The sequence below is a fragment of the Gastrolobium bilobum genome, unplaced genomic scaffold (assembly GCF_033153095.1).
Source record: "Gastrolobium bilobum isolate Gb01-03AN ecotype WA unplaced genomic scaffold, APGP_CSIRO_Gbil_v1 utg19765, whole genome shotgun sequence".
NCBI classification, from domain to species: Eukaryota; Viridiplantae; Streptophyta; class Magnoliopsida; order Fabales; family Fabaceae; genus Gastrolobium; species Gastrolobium bilobum.
The window spans coordinates 243,396-263,633 of NW_026897847.1; the positions used below are offsets into that span (position 1 = coordinate 243,396).

The 20,238-nt window shown below is 36.0% G+C and overlaps 3 protein-coding genes and 1 pseudogene across 5 annotated transcripts; all 4 read right to left on the bottom strand.

The window, feature by feature from the left end:
• Positions 1-1,280: 1,280 nt before the first annotated feature.
• On the bottom strand, positions 1,281-2,702 carry LOC133310830 (E3 ubiquitin-protein ligase CIP8-like; annotated as a pseudogene).
• Positions 2,703-4,231: 1,529 nt separating this feature from the next.
• LOC133310826 (E3 ubiquitin-protein ligase CIP8-like) lies at positions 4,232-5,880 on the bottom strand. 2 transcript variants are annotated; one of them, XM_061511824.1, is made up of 2 exons: positions 4,773-5,880; positions 4,232-4,283 (listed from the first exon to the last, which is right to left on the bottom strand). In XM_061511824.1, the coding sequence occupies exon 1, from the start codon at positions 5,794-5,796 to the stop codon at positions 4,786-4,788; it is 1,011 nt and encodes a 336-aa protein (XP_061367808.1). In that variant the 5' UTR covers positions 5,797-5,880; the 3' UTR covers positions 4,232-4,283; positions 4,773-4,785. The 2 variants fall into 2 exon arrangements, with proteins under 2 accessions (XP_061367808.1, XP_061367807.1); XM_061511823.1 differs by lacking the exon at positions 4,232-4,283 and adding an exon at positions 4,302-4,380.
• A 1,966-nt stretch (positions 5,881-7,846) lies between these two features.
• On the bottom strand, positions 7,847-11,758 carry LOC133310823 (WPP domain-interacting tail-anchored protein 1-like). 2 transcript variants are annotated; one of them, XM_061511817.1, is made up of 4 exons: positions 10,995-11,758; positions 9,422-10,641; positions 8,300-8,404; positions 7,847-8,013 (listed from the first exon to the last, which is right to left on the bottom strand). In XM_061511817.1, exons 1-3 carry the CDS (start codon positions 11,536-11,538, stop codon positions 8,333-8,335), a joined length of 1,836 nt encoding a protein of 611 aa, XP_061367801.1. In that variant the 5' UTR covers positions 11,539-11,758; the 3' UTR covers positions 7,847-8,013; positions 8,300-8,332. The 2 variants fall into 2 exon arrangements, with proteins under 2 accessions (XP_061367801.1, XP_061367802.1); XM_061511818.1 differs by having other exon boundaries at positions 7,847-8,027.
• A 1,856-nt stretch (positions 11,759-13,614) lies between these two features.
• Positions 13,615-19,551, bottom strand: LOC133310818 (ATP sulfurylase 2). Its single transcript, XM_061511804.1, has 5 exons — positions 18,879-19,551; positions 15,698-16,103; positions 15,250-15,510; positions 14,817-14,903; positions 13,615-14,305 (listed from the first exon to the last, which is right to left on the bottom strand). The coding sequence occupies exons 1-5, from the start codon at positions 19,445-19,447 to the stop codon at positions 14,171-14,173; spliced, it is 1,458 nt and encodes a 485-aa protein (XP_061367788.1). The 5' UTR covers positions 19,448-19,551; the 3' UTR covers positions 13,615-14,170.
• Between the last annotated feature and the right edge of the window lie 687 nt (positions 19,552-20,238).

Consider the following 20,238-nt stretch of genomic DNA (forward strand, 5'->3'; position numbering starts at 1 on the left):
TGACAACTTGACATAGATGCAGTCAAATATACCCAAATAATGAGCAGTACCTCAATGCTAAGCTCTCTGGGGATAATATGCGTGAGATCAGACAGTTTGAGGATGTACAGGAACTGCAAAGGATTTTGTATGTTGACGAGAATACTAGGAAAACAATGATTGAGTTAGGCACATAACACATCATTCTGTCAATTAACGCCCATCGGCCCAGGTCTTATATGCCTTTTTGATACTCAGTCAAGTTCCTATTATGCTCTAATTAATAGTACATTACAGAATACTTACTACATGATAGAGTATATATTCTGTTGTTGTTGCACGTGTATTGATGACAGTGCAGTTAGAATTGTTAGGAGACAGCTGAGTTGTCACTGTTAGGAGTTGAGATTCAGTTCCCTACAGAATTGGTTGATTGTTACCATTTATGCAATTATCTCTAACTGCAATTAGACCACTCGATAAATATCAGAACTCTACATATAGTTCATAATGAATAACAATCTCAGATTTACAGAGAATACTCTCTGTCATCTCTCTCCTTTCTACCCTCTACTATTTTCTTGCATTTTCTCAGCAAAATAATGAATAACAATCTCTAGGTTGCAAAAGAAAAATAAATCAAAACAACCAAGCATTTCTCCATCCGGAATAGCTGGACGTTCAAAATATATGTTTATGCCCAAAACTCCAATTTGATTCTCTACTGTGATCTCAAACTGTACATAAAACTAAAATATAAGAAGCCGGATATTAAGCCAAAGTAGTCAACTCCAAGCAATTAAGATTAAGGTCGAGTAATGAAATAATTTTAGAAGTCAAGTGTTAATCTAACCCTACAGTTACAAGATGCTATAAAACGTTAAAGGGATAAACCAGGTAAAAATATTGCATAACCAAAATATCAAATGTTAATCTGATCTCAATTAAAAAATGTAAAGTGTACAAAAGATGCAGCATAACTAAAATATCAACACGATACAAATTCAGATAATTAAAGAAAAGAAAGAAAAATCTACTACACAAATGTCAACTACTCAAAAAGACAATGCTAATAGCTTATATAAGAGAAACAAAAAATCTTTTGTCCATGCCAGAACATAGAAAAATAAGCACAAATGAAAAACACATGAAAAAAGGTTGATGGGTGATTCTGAAAATTTTATACAGATGTATACAGATGGCCAACATTTTATACATCACGATTCTGATCACAGAGATACATAAATCCAATAATTATAACTTAACAAGTTTATAAAAATAAAAACTAAACCATCCACATGATCCTTCTTATGGTACACATTAATTTTTTGAATATAAACTGAGTATTGACAGGCATTCATTTCTTGAGTATCCAAATCACACGATATGGTATGAAACTTATTCCAAAACCACAACAACATGAAAACTAAATACAAGGGATTTGTTCTCATCAGATAAAGCAAACTGCTATTTACAAACAACCTGAAGCAACAAGTCAAAATTGCACTTGTGCTGCAAGCTCCAACAGTGCATGAGCAGCCCTCTGGCATTTCCTCTGTTCATAATCAGGATCATCAGTGGGCAATTCAAACCGACAAACGGGACAAGTATTCCGAATACTCAACCAAGGCAAGATGCAGTCTCCATGATAACAATGAGAGCAAGGAAGCCTCCTCACCTTCTCCTCCAAGAACATCTCATCTTTGCAAATAGCACACACCACATTCTTCCCTTGCAACTCCACCACCACAAGAGGAAGATTCTCCACAACACTTTTCGCGGCGGGAGGGAGGACTACCCTTCAATCCACTATCATTCTCCAGCAACTGCCCAAATAGAACATCAACCTCAGCAGTGTAAAAAAAATCTTCAGGAACTGCTAAATACGAATCAGCACCATTGGAATCATCATGTTCCAACCCAGAATTCCTCTCCAAATTGTTCACAGCCAAGAGAATCTCCCATTCCAGGTCCCTAATTGCTTCTTCGCCGCCATTTGTAAACCCAGATGCCACTGATTCACCATCAACCTCAACCTCATTCACCCTCTCTTCTACCTCCTCCCATTCAAAACTCTCATTCAGTGTCCTCTGATCCTCCAAACACAAACTATCCCAACAATATCGAATATCGAAATCATCAAACCCACCACCAACACCAACCCTATCATCATGACCATCACCACCAGAACTGAACTCCATAGCTCTATCAAGCTCACCTTCCTCGCTACTCAAATCTGAATCAGAACCGAATCCAACAACCCTAAGCCCACCGGAATTATCACCCACCGAATCATCACCACCTCCTAACCCTAAACCTAAACCTAATTCCCCTTGATGAAGATTGCAAACGACACCACAAAAGGGGTTTATGCTAATATCATGGCAGGAACAAGGGCCAGAACGATCGCAAGAACGAGTTTCGAAGAGATCAGTGATGAAGCAACTCACTGAGTCGGAATCGGAATCTGAATGATTGGGTGTTGGAATTGGATCCATGTAATGTGTTACGATACGATTCTAAGAATCTTCTCCTTTTCTTTTTCTTCTTCTATGCGTGTTTGTTTGTGTCTTTTTCTATGTCACCAACGACCCGATTATAAGGTTTGCAAATTTCTTCTTCCTTTTGAAAATGAAATCACTCCTACTCACATCATAAAACGTTAAAATTTATAAAAAAAATAATATAATAATAATTGTAAATGTGCGTTTTAAAATCTAAAAAAATATATTAAAAATATTAAATGTCAGAAGGATTTCCTGGTCGCATAGTTTTGTAGTACTACCAGTGGTTATACCTAGTAAATGATAAAAAATAAATAAAATCTAAAAAGATATAAGAAATGTTTTTAGTTGCAGATGTAATGAATTATTATATAAAAGTATTTTATAATTATTAGTTTCATGATATGGTATCACAGACTTCATTCTGAGGGCCTGGTCTATTTCTTGCTCAGTCATGGCTTTCGCAACATCTTCTTCCCATGAGAATCCAAACAGTAACACCTCAAATCACAGCGCAAACTCCTTTGATGGAGAAAGCTCCAAACTCTTCAACTACCAAATCTCTGTAAAACCTACAGAGGAAAATTTCTGGAATCAAATCGTTGAACCAATAATAACAACGCATCAGCTTCAACAATTTCTTGCCAATCCAAAAATTCCATTAAAATTCCTCGCGGAAGAAGATTGAGACACTGAATCAGTGAATCCAGAGTATCTCACTTGGCTCACACAAGATCAGATGTTGCTAACTTGGCTTCTCTCTACTATCTCAGAGTCCGTAGTGAATGAAATACTAGGAGTTAAACATTCTCATGAAGCTTGGGAGAAAATCCATAAACTCTTCCATGGAATGATGAAATCTAAGGCCAGAAACCTTAGATCTGAGCTTCGAACGTTGAAGGCACCAAGACGATGTCAGAGTACTTATCCAGAATCAAGTCTCTTTGTAACTCGTTACAGGCGATAAGCAATCTTATGTCTGTAGATGATCAAATCAATTACATACTCAAAGGTTTGCCTTCAGATTATAACTCATTCGTCCTTGGCGTTCATTCCCATGAAAAAGCTTATGGTGTTGATGACATCGCAATTGCGATGTTGGCCTTCGAACAGTTGTTGCTGAAGCAAAATGAGGCATTATTAAGCAACCCAACCTCAGTAAATGTTGCTTCAACTCAGAACAAGTCAGTCACAAATCCTCTGTTCGCCCCTGTTTTGCAGAACGCAAACCAGAGCATGAACCAGACGCAAGTGTTCCGCGATTCTGGTTTTTCCAATGCTGGGAACTAAGGTAGAGGAAAGCCTGGAGGTCGCAACAACAGAGGAAGAGGACGTGGTCCTCGTTCGAAAGTGCACTGTCAATTGTGCTACAAATATGGTCATGGCTGGTACAGATTCGATGAAAATTTCGTTCCTAATATTCCACCACCAAACTCCAATGAATTGCAATATTTTGCTTCAACACAGCAGAAGCCATATCATTTTGTTTGACAGCAACCAAATCCAGCACCTCAAGCCATGGTAGCATCTCAATCAGGCTTGTTACCTCTTCCGACGTCTGCACCTTCCATTGAGTGGTTCCCTGATTCAGGTGCTAGCCATCATGTTACTGCCAACCCTGCCAATCTTGTTCAGAGTCAACAACTCTCTGGAACAGACCAGATCTTCATTGGTAACGGACAAGGTTTGCCTATCTTAGCTGTTGGTTCAACAAAATACCTTTACTGCTTCTGTTTAGCATTCTGTTAGTTTGTAACAGAGTCAGTTTCCTTCGTTGACTCAGCGTGTTATCTGCGTGCTCTAAATAGAGACACTGTGTATTAATTCATCATTTATCAAATACACATGAGTTCAAGGCTCTTACTCTCTCTCTTTTCTCTCTCGTTCTCTCTAAATTCTGATAAGAGAAACAACAAATCGTTTGTCCATGTCAAAACATAGAAAAATAAGCACAAATGAAAAACACATGACAAAAGGTTGAGGGGTGATTCTGAGCATTTTATATAGATATATACAGATTGCCAACATTTTATACATCATGATTCTGATCAGAGAGATGCATAAATCCAATAATTATAAGTTAAAAAGTTTATAAAAAGAAAAACATAATCCTTCTTACGGTACACTTTAACTTTTTGAATATAAACTGAGTATTGACAGGCATTCATTTCTTGAGTATCCAGATCACACAATATGGTATGAAACTTATTCCAAAACCACAACAACATGAAAAATAAATACAAGGGATTTGTTCTCATCAGACAAAGCAAACTGCTATTTACAAACAACCTGAAGCAACAAGTCAAAATTGCATTTGTGCTGCAAGCTCCAACAGTTCATGAGCAGCCCTCTGGCATTTCCTCTGCTCATAATCAGGATCATCTGTGGGCAATTCAAACCGACAAACCGGACAAGTATTCCGAATACTCAACCAAGGCAAAATGCAGTCTCCATGATAACAATGAGAGCAAGGAAGCCTCCTCACCTTCTCCTCCAAGAACATCTCATCTTTGCAAATAGCACACACCACGTTCTTCCCTTGCAACTCCTCCACCACCACAAGAGGAAGATTCTCCACAACACTTTTCGCGGCCGGAGGACTACCCTTCAATCCATTATCATTCTCCAGCAACTGCCCAAATAGAACATCAACCTCAGCAGTGTAAAAAAAACCTTCAGGAACAGCTAAATACGAATCAGCACCATTGGAATCATCATGTTCCAAACCAGAATTCCTATCCAAATTGTTCACAGCCAAGAGAATCTCCCATTCGAGGTCCCTAATTGCTTCTTCGCCGCTATTCGTAAACCCAGATGCTATTGATTCACCATCAACCTCAACCTCATTCACCCTTTCTTCTACCTCCTCCCATTCAAAACTCTCATTCAGTGTCCTCTGATCCTCCAAACACAAACTATCCCAACACAATCGAACATCGAAATCATCAAACGCACCACCAACACCAACCCTATCATCATCACCATCAACACCAGAACTGAACTCCATAGCTCTATCAAGCTCACCTTCCTCGCTATTCGAATCTGAATCAGAACCGAATCCAACAACCCTAAGCCCACCGGAATTATCGCCCACCGAATCATCGCCACCTCCAAACCCTAACCCTAACCCTAATTCCCCGTGATGAAGATCGCAAACGACACCAGAAAAGGGGTTTATGCTTATATCATGGCAGGAACATGGGCGAGAACGGTCGGAAGAGCGAGATTCGAAGAGATCAGTGACGAAGCAACTCACTGAGTCGGAATCGGAATCGGAATGATTGGGTGCGAATGGATTTGGAATTGGATCCATGTAATGCGTTACGATACGATTCTAAGAATCTTTTTCTTTTCTTTTTCTTCTTCTGTGCGTGTTTGTGTCTGTGTGTGTCTCTGTCTGTGTCACCAACGACACGATTATAAGGTTTGCAAATTTCTTCTTCCTTTTGAAAATGAAATAACTTGTAAGCTCGTTTAATTTACTGTCACTCCTACTCATAAAACGTTAAAATTTATAAAATAAATAATAATAATAATAAAAATAAGAACTTTTCTCATGCTACGTGACATAAGTTTTCCTTCCTACAACCATTCGATAACTGTGTCACATTTTTCTTTTCTTTTCTTTTTTATTTTTTCAGATGGTGGAGCCCACAAATTTGTCTCTATGACATGAGATAACTTATCTCCTTTAATTGAGATTAATAAAACCCTAAAAATAAATAAAGTATATGTGTGTTAAAACTTAAAAAGGGCTACTGAAAATTTGTAGTATTAAATGTGTGTTTTAAAATCTAAAAAATATATTAAAAATATTAAATGTCAGAAGGATTTCCTGGTCGCATAGTTTTGTAGTACTACCGGTGATTATACATAGTCAATGATAAAAAATAAATCTAAAAAGATATAAGAAATTATTTATTTATTTTTTGTAATAATAAGAAATATTTTTAGTTGCAAATGTAATGAATTATTATATAAAAGTTGTTTATAATTATTATAGTTACAAGAGACAACATATTATACTCGCCACCACCATTTTAAATTTGTCACCCTCGTTACTTGTTTGATTATCGTTACATTAATTCATTGATTACATTAATTCCAATTTCAACCTTTGATTTTAAATTGATTCAACCAAAGAGGTCCTACGAATGATAATTCTAAATTGATGGTAGGATCTTGCAAGAATAGCCTTCATGCGTAGTAAGTTTTATTTGTTTTTCTTATTTTTATGTTACTAAATATAAAATAAAGAATGTTATCAAAAAATAAAAATAAAATAAAGAAGTTTTAAGAATTCAATTCAGTTATAAGTCATTTTCTCTACCAACAAAGTAATTTTCATATACATGACCAAGAATCGAACCCTATCAACATATTTAATGGACCCAGTTATCTACCAACTGTACCGAACTTTATTGGTACAAATTATTTCTCTTTATTATTTAAATTTTTTTCAGAGTGCAACTGAAATAAACGAAGTACTAGTTTCAACACTATTCATATATTTTTACACATACAAGTAGAGGTGGCAAAATGTGTCATGAAATAAGATTCATGTCGTATCAAGGTCTAACCTCTGGGTCAAATTATCTAACCTAAACACGACACGCTTGCCGCAGGTCACATGGATTGACGTGCAAAATTTAAAATTTTATTTTTTTTCTTAAAAAAAATAAAAATCAAAGGAAAAAACTAAATAAAATATGTGGGTTGACCATTATGTGCAAATGATTATGTTAAAATCACCAAAATTTCAATTTTTAAAAAAAAAACTGGACAAATTTTTTTTGCATGTGCAACATAGGTCAACCCGTGATAAAACACGATAACATTTAATGTTATTTGATCGAACCTGTACATGACTTGTTTTATTCCATAAATCAACACAACTCGTATTTTGATATGTCATGTCGCGGATCAATTCATGTGTCATGGAGGTTTTGTCAAAGATCCAAAGGTTCAAATGCAATAAAGATAGATGCTTAAGAGAAAAATCCAAAAGTACCACACACCTGACAACAATTGTTATAAAAAGAAGGGATCATATGTTATATTATATCTAACCCCAAAAAAGCATCATAACTTGTGGGTCCCTTAGTCGCCCCTAAGCTCAAATTTTGATTACTCCAAAGGTTTTGCATTATACACCTATAATAATAGAAGGATAAATTATCTGTCATTTTAAAGGATGTAAAGTTGTGTCACTTTAAGAGAGAGAAATAGATAGATAAAGGAGGAGAGAGTTAACAAAAAAAAAAAATGTGGATCCCACCTCTTTGTGAGAGTGAAAGGATATAAATTGTGTCATTTAAAAGGATAAACATTTTTCTCATAATAGAATTAGAGATTTCCTGTTAACAATTAATACATGAACAGCCAACAAATTTACGTTGAAATACAAATTAATAACAGATGAGATGAAACCAGTAAACCAAGAACTGATATGAAAAATCAAGAATTCCTGCATCTATTCTCCACACTCCTACCATCTGGTATAGAAGCTGAGGCTTCACTTAATTAACACCTGGGAAAGCAAAACTAGGAGTAATAATAAGAATTTCACTCTATGCACTTTTTTTCTGTTTTCTTTAGTTTCTTTGAATATTCAAATCTTCTTTTATCTTGATTAATAAATAACTAGACTTTTTGTTCTTGTGTATATTTTTTAAATAGCCAACTATTGTCCAGACACACTTTTTAGAACACACAACATTTTTGAAAAAATGGAAACAGACCCCCTTTTTTAATCCAATTAATCAATTTACATGTACAAATCAAAGAGCAAAGTTAACAAAGTTCAAAGTACCAACCTCATGGCCAGTGGCTGAAGTCTCACTAACTTCTTAAGAAGGATACTTAAATGTCTGCTTTAGCTTCACTACCAAAATTTTGTTCTCACTTGCTAGGGAAGATAACTGCAGATAAAACACAACATTTTCAGCAAGCCAAATAGTGGCACAACCAAGCTCTTAACCTATTCAGTCTATCTTAGCTAAGATTTTGAGTTATAAATACCAAAAGGTCTTCCCTTGGAATATCTCAAATTTCAGCATATCATTCATAAACTCAAGTAGAGTTACTTTAAAGTCTTACTGGTTATTGATCTTTTTCTATCTCATCTATTAGGATCATTTACATATTTAAAAATAATTTTGGAAAAAACACACGGAAGTGCATCAGATCGGTGTGTTACACTACTGCTTATTCTTCTTACTCTCAATTTTTAATTTAGTTGTTTTAGGCAACCAATGTGGGGTTTATAATGCCTTGAGCACTCCCACCCTTTGAGCTAGCTTTTGGGGTGGTGACCTCAAGGTCCGTAACAATTGGTGTTTTCGTTGAGAGTTGAGGCCACGGAAAGGGCTACCTATAGGCTGGATTAAGGTGCCTTTGGGCACTGAATACTGATAGGTGAGTGAAGCCGCCCAGGGGGGAAAGGGCTACCGTCGGGTCAGTGTCGATAGAGTGAAAGCCGCCGTGGACGTCAGCCTTTAAAGGGGTGGCAATGTTACAAGTCCCACATTGGTTTCCTATACAACTAATGTGGGGTTTAAAGTGCCTTGGGCACTCCCACGCTTTGAGCTAGCTTTTGGGGTGGTGACCTCAAGGTCTGTAACACACACATACTGTGCTTATGCATATGAAAGAAGTAAAATGGGCACTAAATCGTTGATGCAGTCATCCTATACCAAGGCACAATATGCTTATAGAGGTGAGCAATGTATATTCTGTGAAATCTGAGTAACCAAAAGTGGTCGAGAAGTCAAGACCGATGACAGACACTTAAAACAAGTATAACAAGGGATTAGACATCCATATCAATATTATGTATATTCAGCCTAGACATCCATAGGCATTCCTAGCTAGGACAGGCCATGAAAGATTTATAACTTCGTTAACCTGAAATAAAACTTCTGTAACTTGGTCTTTACCTGCTGCTTGAGACGCTCTCTCTCAATAGCCAGCTGTGTAACCAAATTTTTTAAAGCTTTAGTCTGCTTTCCAACATCCTTTGCAGTTGCCATTTTTGCTTCCTCCTCTCGGTGCAGAGAACCCATCAAGCATTCCAATCTACTCCTCAAGAAGCTAAGTTCTTCATTTAAGTCAGCATTAGATTCAGACAGTATGATACAATTCTCCTCTGCACTGTCGGCCCGACTCTTAGCTTTAGATACCTTGGACTTAAGATCCTTTATTAAATTTTCCATATCTCTAATTGTGGAATATAACATATTTTGTTTCTCCTCACTAGCTTCAGCAGATGCTACTGTATTCTGCAATTGTACATTAGATTCCTTTAGCTGCCTCTCAAGCAAATCCACTCTCATAGACATGACTCCTCCACCTTCCAGAAGAGCCATCTTTTCTTCGAGTTTTGAATTAGTCTCTGACAATAACTTACACTTAGCTTCTGCACTATTAGCCCGACTTTCAGCTATAGATACAGTTTCTTTCAGTTCGACAATAAGATTTCCCATATCTCTTACTTCAGAACACCCAACATTATACTGCTTCTGATATTCATCAGCAGAGGTCTTCACATTCAGTAGCTGAAATTCAGATTCTTTTAGCTGCTTCTCAAGTAAAGATACTTTTTCACTTAAAGTGAAGACGTCAGAATTGGCAAGAATTAGTTTATCTTCAGCATCTTTCAGGTTAGCTTTTGCACCGTTTGTTGGACCAAGAAGAGAGCTGTTTAGTTCAGCAGTGCTGCTTTCAATCTTGTCGAAAGTAATATCTCTGGCTTTCGGTTGTTCGGCAAAAGTTTCAAGCTTAGCTCGAAGCTCAGATTCACGATGACTTACACCATTCAAATTGAACTGAGAAATCTGGAGTCTACCCAACAGGCCTTTTGAAATTCCCATCAGGATCTCACATGCATTGTCCGCCTCAAACAATTTTTCCCAAACATCAATTGCTTCTTCCTCCATGTAATCCACTTCTTGTTCCAAAGAGAACATTCTCAGTCTTAGCTTTTCTTGAATTTCTCTCGAATCATAGAAATTCTTCTCAAGATCCATTTCTCTTGCCAAGGATTTCTCTAGCATTCTCAGAATATGTCTTTGTTGCTCAATTGTTTGCAGTTTTATCTCTGCATTTACATTCAAAGATTTACCATCCTCTCTGACAATTTCACCCTCTTCACCATTACCTGTTGTCATTGAAAAGACCCCAACAAAATAGAAAGAAACCTTATAAAAAATGCAGAATAATTCACATAAATATATTCCTATTTCTCACACATCAATCAAGAAGGAGCAATTTTGAGCCAGTCAGTTCCATGTTCTTCACAGCACTTTCTTCCTTTCTTTCAATCTTTTTCAATTTTGTGAAAAAAACAATCCGTAATAGAATTCCCCTGCTGCTTTTACACAATCAATTTCACAGGGAAATTGAAGAGGACCCTCAGATAATAGGACGGGCATAAAAGAATAACCTTTTCAAACAACTTCATGAAAACAAATAATTTGTAAAGAAATGAATAAAATGAAATCCACTGCATACCATTTTCTGCCTTCTTAAAAGAAGACAAATTCCTCTGGAAACTAGCTGACTGTATCTTAATTTCAGTAAACTGTTCTTCAGTCTGCCTCAAATATTGTTCACAATCAAGCAACTTGTCTTGCATTGCCATGAAAGCATCACCAATGTGAGTGCAAGAAAACACCCTCTCTCTAACTTCAGCAATCCCAGCTTGAAAAGTGTCCAATAATCCATCCAACTCTCTAACCTCTGAATCCAACACCCCAGATAACAAATCAAATTCAAGACCCTTTTCAAAAAACCCAAGCTCCATGTGACCCTTCTCCAAAACTATGGCCTCAAATTCACTCTCCATGGTTGCTAGATGCATCGCAAGAATACTCAAGTTGGAAACTTTCTCAGAGAAATATGCCAAACTCAAATCCATCCTTGTAAGCATCCTGCTGCTAACAACACCCAGATCTCCATTTACATCTCCATTGGACAAAACAACTCCTTCAATATCAACACTAACATCACAAGCAGATGCTGCAACTGCCTCATGTTCAGCACTTTCAGTGCTCATTCTAACACCCCCACTGGTTCTAGAAACCTCGCAGGGAAGTCAAGTATTAAAAAAAATTAAATTTTGAAGCCAATAAAGTGAAACCAAAGAATTTGGGGGAAGCGGTACGAAAAAAGGAATTGCAGAATAGAAAAAAGATTGCAAAGTATGCAGCAATTGAATTTGAAGGCAGAATCAGAATTTCCCAAATTACATTACTTTGGGAGAGAATAGGAAGAAATTAAAATCACACTGTTGATTCGATCTCTAATTTGCAGATTCTGCTGACAAGGACACCGCGCCCTAACTGCAACATTTCTTCCCTGTACTTGTGTGCTAGAATAATTTTATTATCAAATATTTTTATTACGGAAAATATATTCTTATATTTTAGAAAAGTATTTTTCTCTATATTGATTTTCGATTTTCGTGTTACTTTTTTTTTTCTACAGTGAATGGGTCCCACGTATGATTGTCTCCATAATATGAGAGAGTTTCTTCCCTATTACATGAGATTAATAAAATCTATCATTTTAATATAATTGTGTACTCTAAAAAATAAATTAAAAGCTGTTTTTTTTTCTTCATTCTTTGGAAACTTTTCAGAGAGATTGTCGGCTAAAAAATAAAATCCAACCGTGATTAAAATAATAGTAAATTGGTAATAGAAATATTTAGTAATAAGAATATAGGTTTTATTAATATCATGTTAAAAGAGATAGGTTATCTCATGTCATAGACTATATAGCACGGACACGCTTTTTTTTTTTCAAAATTTGCGTGTCGAACACCAACACGCTCCGACATGTTCAGACACGCGTCCGACACGCGATTAACATTTTGGGACACGTGGTCAACGCTCCGACAAGGATCCAACACGTTTTTTTTTTTAAGGTCTAACTTTTAAATTTTATTAACTAAAAATCAAAAATTAATTTATAAGTCAATTTTTTCTGTTATGAAATTTGACCTAAAAAATTAACAAGGTATGAAAAATTACTTTTGCTTTAAATTTATGTTATGAAATTTGAATATTTGATTGGTTATATGACTTATTATCGGCTATTTTATGCATTAAATATAAATTATATGATATATTAATATTATTATTTAATATCAAAATGTGTCCTAACATGTCGAAATATGATATTTTTTTGTGTTAATGTGTCGGCGTGTCATATCATGTCGTGTCTCGTGTCCCGTATCGGTGTCGGTGTATCATAGGTCATAGAGACAAACTTGTGGGATCCACTATCTATAAAAATAAAATAAATAAAAGAAAAGAAACAAATGGTACAGTTATCGAAGAATATGTACAAAGAAAAACTTATTTCTTGTAACATGAGAATAATTTTTCCCGGAAAATATCCTACTTCCTGCTTTGTTAGTTGATTAGTTTGTGATGTGTCCATCAATAAAAATTATTGGATATCATTCATACTTGGCATTCTTAATAATTTGGGCTTGAGCCAATTAATAATGACTATTGCTTAAAATTTCTAATTCTATTTATGTTTCATTATAAACTAAGTGACTTGTAAAATGTATCGATAAGAAAAATATAGTGTATATTATTAGACATATGACATATCCCACCTTAAAAGAATCGGAATAAATCGCTGTCTCACTTTTTTTCTTTTTCCCTTTCTCTCTTTTCATTTCGATCTCGTGTGTGTGTGAGAGAGAGAAAGATTTTGAACTTCATTTATAACAAGATAAAAAGAATTATTTACTCATTACAAAAAAAAAATATAGTTTACTTACAGGATAAAAGCATTAGCTTACGATAACATGTCTTATATAACTTGATCTTGTAGTATCATAATATCAAACTTTATACCATACAATGTATCAAACATTCTCTGATTAATATATTTTTATTTTTTTTTGGAAATATTTCAATCGGTTCATTGCTTCGCAACTAATCCGATTCGGACAGGTCCAGGATTAAGGCTTTAAACGCTTTCCAAAGGTGGTACCCGAGAGGATTAATATAATTTTATTTACTGAGAAATAATGATGTATAGATACTTTATTAACAACTCCATGCATCCAAGTTCGATCCACTAAATCTATACAAAAATTTCTCCAACCACATACTTTATGCAACAATGACAAAATCATTTCATCTAGCTAGGACTATGAAGAAAGAATTGAATGAAGGGTATTAGAAACTCATGTCTCTTTTTTAATATAACCATATCACATGAAAAATCCCAATCATTCATAGATCCTTCTCTGTTTTCTAAGCTTTATCATTAAAATTGTGACTGTTGATGACTTAGATTTTTCATGTAACATAATCATGTTAAAAAGAGACATGAGAGCATGGTTCTCTAAATAACCATCAGCACCATGGCTCCACTGAATTTCTCTAACCCTTATATTGAGGAGTCTCAGACTAGATAGAGGATTTCATCTGCAATTATGTCTGACACACAACATCAAATTCTTTAATCATAGCAACTTCATAAGAAAATGACAAGACAATTCAATATATTACAAAAAATTCAAATATGCTTGCGCATTGCTGAAATCTTGATCATGAAGCTGGAAGACCATGCAGAAAAATTGGCACTCCCAGAACTGTACTTTTAACACTCTTCAATTGGAGTCAATTAATGCTAAACTTCACTAGTTCTACTTATCATGTCTAAGCAGATAACACAGGCTGTTGTGATGGCTCTTCTGCCTGCAAACTTTCATAATACTTGACAAGAACCTTCCATCCACTTGGGCACATAAAACCATCTGGTGGATTCTCCCCACTTCTTGCATAAGCCCGCATCTGCGAAAATTAATCACCCAAAGCAAACATAAAAATTTGTAAAGAACGGATGTCCAATTGTCAAAGGACTTCAGAAACCAGCTTGATGATACATGTGAGTAAACAAATAACAGAACCAACAGGATCTTAAGGGATTTGACTTTAGTTATGTCTCTTACCCGCACATAATCACATTGACAGGAATGAGCATCTTATTAATATTTTGCATTTTACATACTTTGATCATATATAAATTTGAAGATAAACATATAAAACTTTAGTAAAATCCCAATGCTGCACTCTATGTCTTACTTTGGTGGTTAAGTTCAAACTCACTAACATACAATTTACTTTTTTTTAAGTTGCAGCCAGCTTCAAGCAAGAAGCAGGAACTAGGATGGCCATTGTAATCTATGGTAATACATTGTCTATATAGTTATGTTGTAATAATAAATTAAGTATTAATAACAAAATCCAAATTTAAGGTTGATGGAGCCTGGAACACATTACTTAATGATAGGGAATCAAGTACCTTGGTTCCAGATATAAAGAGGAAATCTTTAGAACGGGTAGGATCAAAAAATGCCATCTTATTTTCCTTAGTGTCATAAGCTGCCACCTGTAATTTAAAAATGGAAAACAAGACAACAGTCATCATCAGATACAAGTATGCTCTAAATAGTCATAAAATGAAACAAAAAATTCATCAGCATAGTTTCAGGTTGCATATTAAACTTATGAAAGTAATTTTCATGTATTAATGAACAAGGAAATTATGTCATTTCCCATCTCAAGCAATAAGAGAAATAGTATGCATCAGTAAGCTGTCGATTTGATTGGGTAAGTATCAACTTTCATGAAACTTAGTACAAAATATGATGGAAAGCATTGTGAAGAAGAATATCTCACATAGTCTCATAGAGGAGCAATAACCTATAGCTGTGTGTAAAAGTAATACTACTTACCCTGAATGGCAAAATGTTAAGCTTCTCAAGACCAGGAGCCATGCTGAGCACCTTTTTCCCATGATCAGGATCATACAAATCTCTCTTCTCAGTTGGGTGACCCATACCAGCAGGATCACGACCAACAATATAGAAGTTGGCACCTGCATTTATTCGTGCCTTGGCATGCCACTGTACTTCAGTTGGACCTGCATAATGCATAGGTGATGGAAATATAGCAACTATGGTAGTCTCAGGATCAAGAACTCCATCTTCTAGGACCTAAGAATAAACAAAGAACTTGATAATAAGTGGATAAAATTCCATGGATTGTGCAACTACAAATGAATAGACTGATGAAAATGAATGACATTTCAATCACTTCCGAGATCATTTTTTAGCATATATTGTTATATCACATGCACATTATTATTACTCAATGCCATATGAGAAGAAAAATAGGAATTACCTTGCTATGTTGCTCCATCCTGACATCCAAGGGCACATCATCAACCTTTGTGAAACCTCCAAGAGGATGAAGCAATAAAATTGGATTTTTGTAGCCCATATCCAATAGGCGCTTACGAGTATCATTCATTAACAAGGCATGACCATTATGCACAGGGTTTCTTAACTGAAAGGCAAAAACAGCATCAGCTTCACGTCTATCAAATTCTTCACGGAGTTGTTTGGGAGAGAGCCTGTAGTTATCAAGACCATCATTATATTTGATAGGTTTTAGAACTTCCAAATCTCCTCCAATAAGCCAATTTCCAGCTGGAGTAATCGCCTCCTCAACGTATGGCAATCCTGGAGCGGTTGTTCCCCAAGTTCTGGCTATTCTTTCTTCCTTGTTATGCTTGTAGATTTCAATACTGCATAGGAGTTTAATGGTTAATGAATGCTAAGAGACACCATGACAGGAATTTATTTAGATGGCCAGTGCACTTCAATAATTTTATTTTCAAAATAACATCTCAAAATGACTTCATGACTAACTAAAGCAAAAGACAAGAGTGAAAATTGAAGAGAAGAACGTCGATTATCCAACTATTAACATGTGAGACGTGAAAAAAACATGTAATTTGGGATAGGTCTATAGTTCTTTCTTAGGAATTTTTACTTAGTCTTTCACTCGATCAGCCTTTTACTTAGCCTTCAATTGAGGGTCATACCTGTATAAAGTCATAGTCTTGTACATTCCAAACACACAAATGAGAATTCTTATTGTTCAATTTTATATGGTATCAGCATGCTTGCCCTGCCTATTTTCAAAATTCTTTATCTTAGCTACATGGAAGAAGGCACAAACCCAATTGTCAATGTTAGAGAAGTATATAAACTATTGATTGGCTTTCACTTAACAACTTAAGCTTTTGGCTTGAAATGATTCTTTACATGATATTAGAGTCTCGATGTCACATGTTCAATCCTACTTTCTCTTGTGGAATTTCTTAGCACAGGTAGGTGAACCTGTATATTGTCCACCCTTCAAGCCCAATGGGCTCTCGTATAAGAGGGCGTGTTAGAGATATATAAAACCATTGAAATAACCTCATCAAACAGCTTAAACTTTTGGGTTAAATTGGTTCTTTACATGGTATCAAAGCCTCGGTGTCCCAGGTTCGATCCTCGTCGCCCCCCATTTTCTTTGTGGAATTTTTTAGCACAGGTAGGCTGGACCTGATGCATCATCCACCTTTCAAACCCAATGGGCTTCTCTTGTGAGGGTGCGTGTTGGAGAAGTATATAAACCATTGATGGGCTTTCACTTAATAGCTTAAGTTTTTGGGTTAAAATGGTTCTTTACAGCCAGGAACGTCTCAAGCTTCACAAACCCACTAAACCTAACTCTTGATCCCTTTTCACCTTATTCCCTTAATTCTTCATATAATCCCTAGCACTCCTTTGGTTACTTACCAGCTCTAAGGGGAAAATTATGCCACTCATACGGGGGCAATATCCAATACCCTGTGTGCCAAAAACAAATATGGATCTGTAAAAAACCTACTGAAACTTCCTCATATGAGTATGCCTGTGAGAAGTACAATTACATGGTAATCTCTTGGCCTCTTTATTCACCGTCAAAAGGTTTTCAGGATAGTGATGACTATACAGACAGGCTAGAGAATTGTGGATCAATCTCAAAGGCTGACTGTGACAGCATACTTCACCAAGATGAATGCTATGTGGGATGAACTGGAAACATTCAGTCATTCCCAAATGCACTTGTGGTGCAGCCAAGGAGTTCAGTAACAAGAAAGAAAAAGAGAGTCCAGCGGCTTTTCATGGGACTTAGCAATGCTTGCAGTGATGTGCGATCTCAAATTTTGAACTTTGAGTCACTAGAACTACCTAACCTGAGCAAGGCTCATAACATGGTATCAAGAGAGGAGGCTTAACAAAACTTTCTAGCCTCCCAAAACTTGAAGAATGAAGCCAGCACCTTGCTTGTCAGCAAGGCAGTGGCATTGCTCTAATGTGAGATGTGATCATTTTAACAAATTGGGCCGAGATAAATCTAAATGCTTTGAGCTAATTGGATTCCCTCCAAACTGGGAAAATAGGTGACCTAAAGATCAAATACCGTGGCGGCCAACAATGTTCAAATTCCAGTCATAGCCAATATCATCCAAAGCAATCATTTGGGCTCTCCTACAACCAGCTTGAATAAGGAGCAGAATGAGCAGCTCCTTTCTTTTTAAGTACTAGAAAATCTCACAGTAATGCTGTCTTATCTGGTAAGACTCTTCAAAATTCAATCAAATCCATGTCCATGAAGAACGGATACAAGACGCCAGTGCTTAGAGTTAGATCATATGACAGCTACTGACTTATCTTCTGCCCATTTAAAATCATTCCATAAATGCCTATTGCAAGTTGCAGGAGAAATAATTTGGTAGTAACTAAAGACTAATATCTACTTTTGGAGTTTGAATTTCCACTGCCATACCTTTTTTTCCCCAACAACCTAGCCTTAGTCCATATATCTTCTAACTCTTTTACAAACACACCGAACATTTGGAAATGGACAGCCATTTTGTTTGTGAACATGTTCAAGCACACGAAATACCTCCACGACACAGAGCCACTCACATGCAGTTTGCCAATATCTTCACTAGAGCATTGGGATGGAAACAATTCCCATTCTCGCTCAGCAAGTTGGGTATTTCAAATCTACATGCTCCAACTTAAAGGGTGTATTAACGTGTGAGACATGGGGGAAAATGTGTAATTTGACTAAGATAGTTCAATAGATAATTTTTGTGAATTGTTCCTTTGACTTAAGGTTCTACATCACTCAGCCTTCAATTGAGGATCAAACCTAATAAAGCTTAAGGTTCAGTTTTATAATAGGAGGGCATGCCATAAGCCTCAGCCATGGTCACATTGATACTTACAAATCATCTACCAAAGGAGAATCACAGCAGAAATCGAACTTAAATAATCTAAACTATGAGGTAAAACAACCAACCCTTTTTGGGGGCTTTGAAAATTCAAAGGAATCAGCTTTGCAATGTTAATTTCTCATTTGGGATTCAAATGGAGGCACACGTTAATCTTTAAACCATACAAGTAAAATCCATATAAATAACAATTGAATAATCAGCTAGAAAACACAATCCAGAAAAAAAAAAAAAAAAACTAACCTTCGAAGAATAGCAACACAATCACCATCAGGTCCAATCAACCCCACATGTGAAGAAGACCCAATTTGCTCCTTGGTCGCATCATCAATGGACAACACAATGGGAAGTGACATGTTCACAACAGAACCATCCTTCAACCTAAGGGAATTGAAATGCAAACTCTGAAGATACTCATCTTCCCTCATGAACCCTTTCAAAGGACTAGCCCAACCTTCACCTATAACATGCATCCACTCAAGATCAATCCTTGTGAGCTTCACCTTAGGAAGTGACTCAGCCTCAACACTCTTAGAACCTCTCAGATTCTCAGGCACCACAAGATCCACCAATGCCCCTCCATCAGGCTCTATCAAAGAGCTCTTGATTATGTTACCATAAGAAGAACCTGTGTTCATTCTTGGCTTAACTTTACACGTGGTGATAATCAAAGGGTAGTTGTTGTTGTTGTAAATGGTTTTGGGACGAATCTTTGTGTTGTAGTTTGAACAAGTGTTGTTGGTTAACTTGTTTGCATGGTAGTTGCTAACATTCAACTGGGAAAGTATGTGTAGTTTGATGGTTAGAGACATGCTATAGTGAGTGATAAATGGTTTTTGGAAAGAGAGAGAGAGAGAGAGAGAGAGACAAAGTAGTTTTTTTTTTTTTTTTTGTGTGTGAAGAGAAAAGACCCGAATAACGTGGAGAAACAACAGTATGGTACTGTTTCACAACAAACAGCTATAAATATGGCGAAAAGAAAGATAAGGCCACGCAAGTGGCTCTATACGCTTTTTTGAGTTTGTGGATGAGAAAAGGGTGGTAGTCCATACACCAAAGAATAAAGATGCAAGTAGGGACTGTAGTTTTTACAAAAAGGTGAAGGACCAATGTAGAACCATTCATTGTGAACCTCGCATCATATTGAATGAGTGATTGAAAAGAGAAACAGGTGGGATTTTGGTACATAACCAACAAAAAAAAATACTGAAAATTAATGTTGTTACTATATTTTTTTGTATAATCATTTAATCTTGTATTAATATATTATATAATAATTTTAACTATATTGATAATTGAGGCAGGATCCTTTGACACCAGTGTCAAAATTCAAATTTGACACGTCACTTGAGAGTCATTAGATCAAAAAAGATCAACGGTGTCACATGCTTGCAAATCATAGACGTTGATCTTTTTTGATCTAATGACTCTTAGGTGAGGTGTCAAATTTGAATTTTGACACTGGTGTCAAAGGATCCTACCTCTTGATAATTATATAATATTTCAAACTTAACCTAATAATGCTTGTATTATTTAGGGACATGATCCGTTTACAATTTTTTTTTTCAATTACACTAATGTAGGACCGGTCGTACACTGTGTG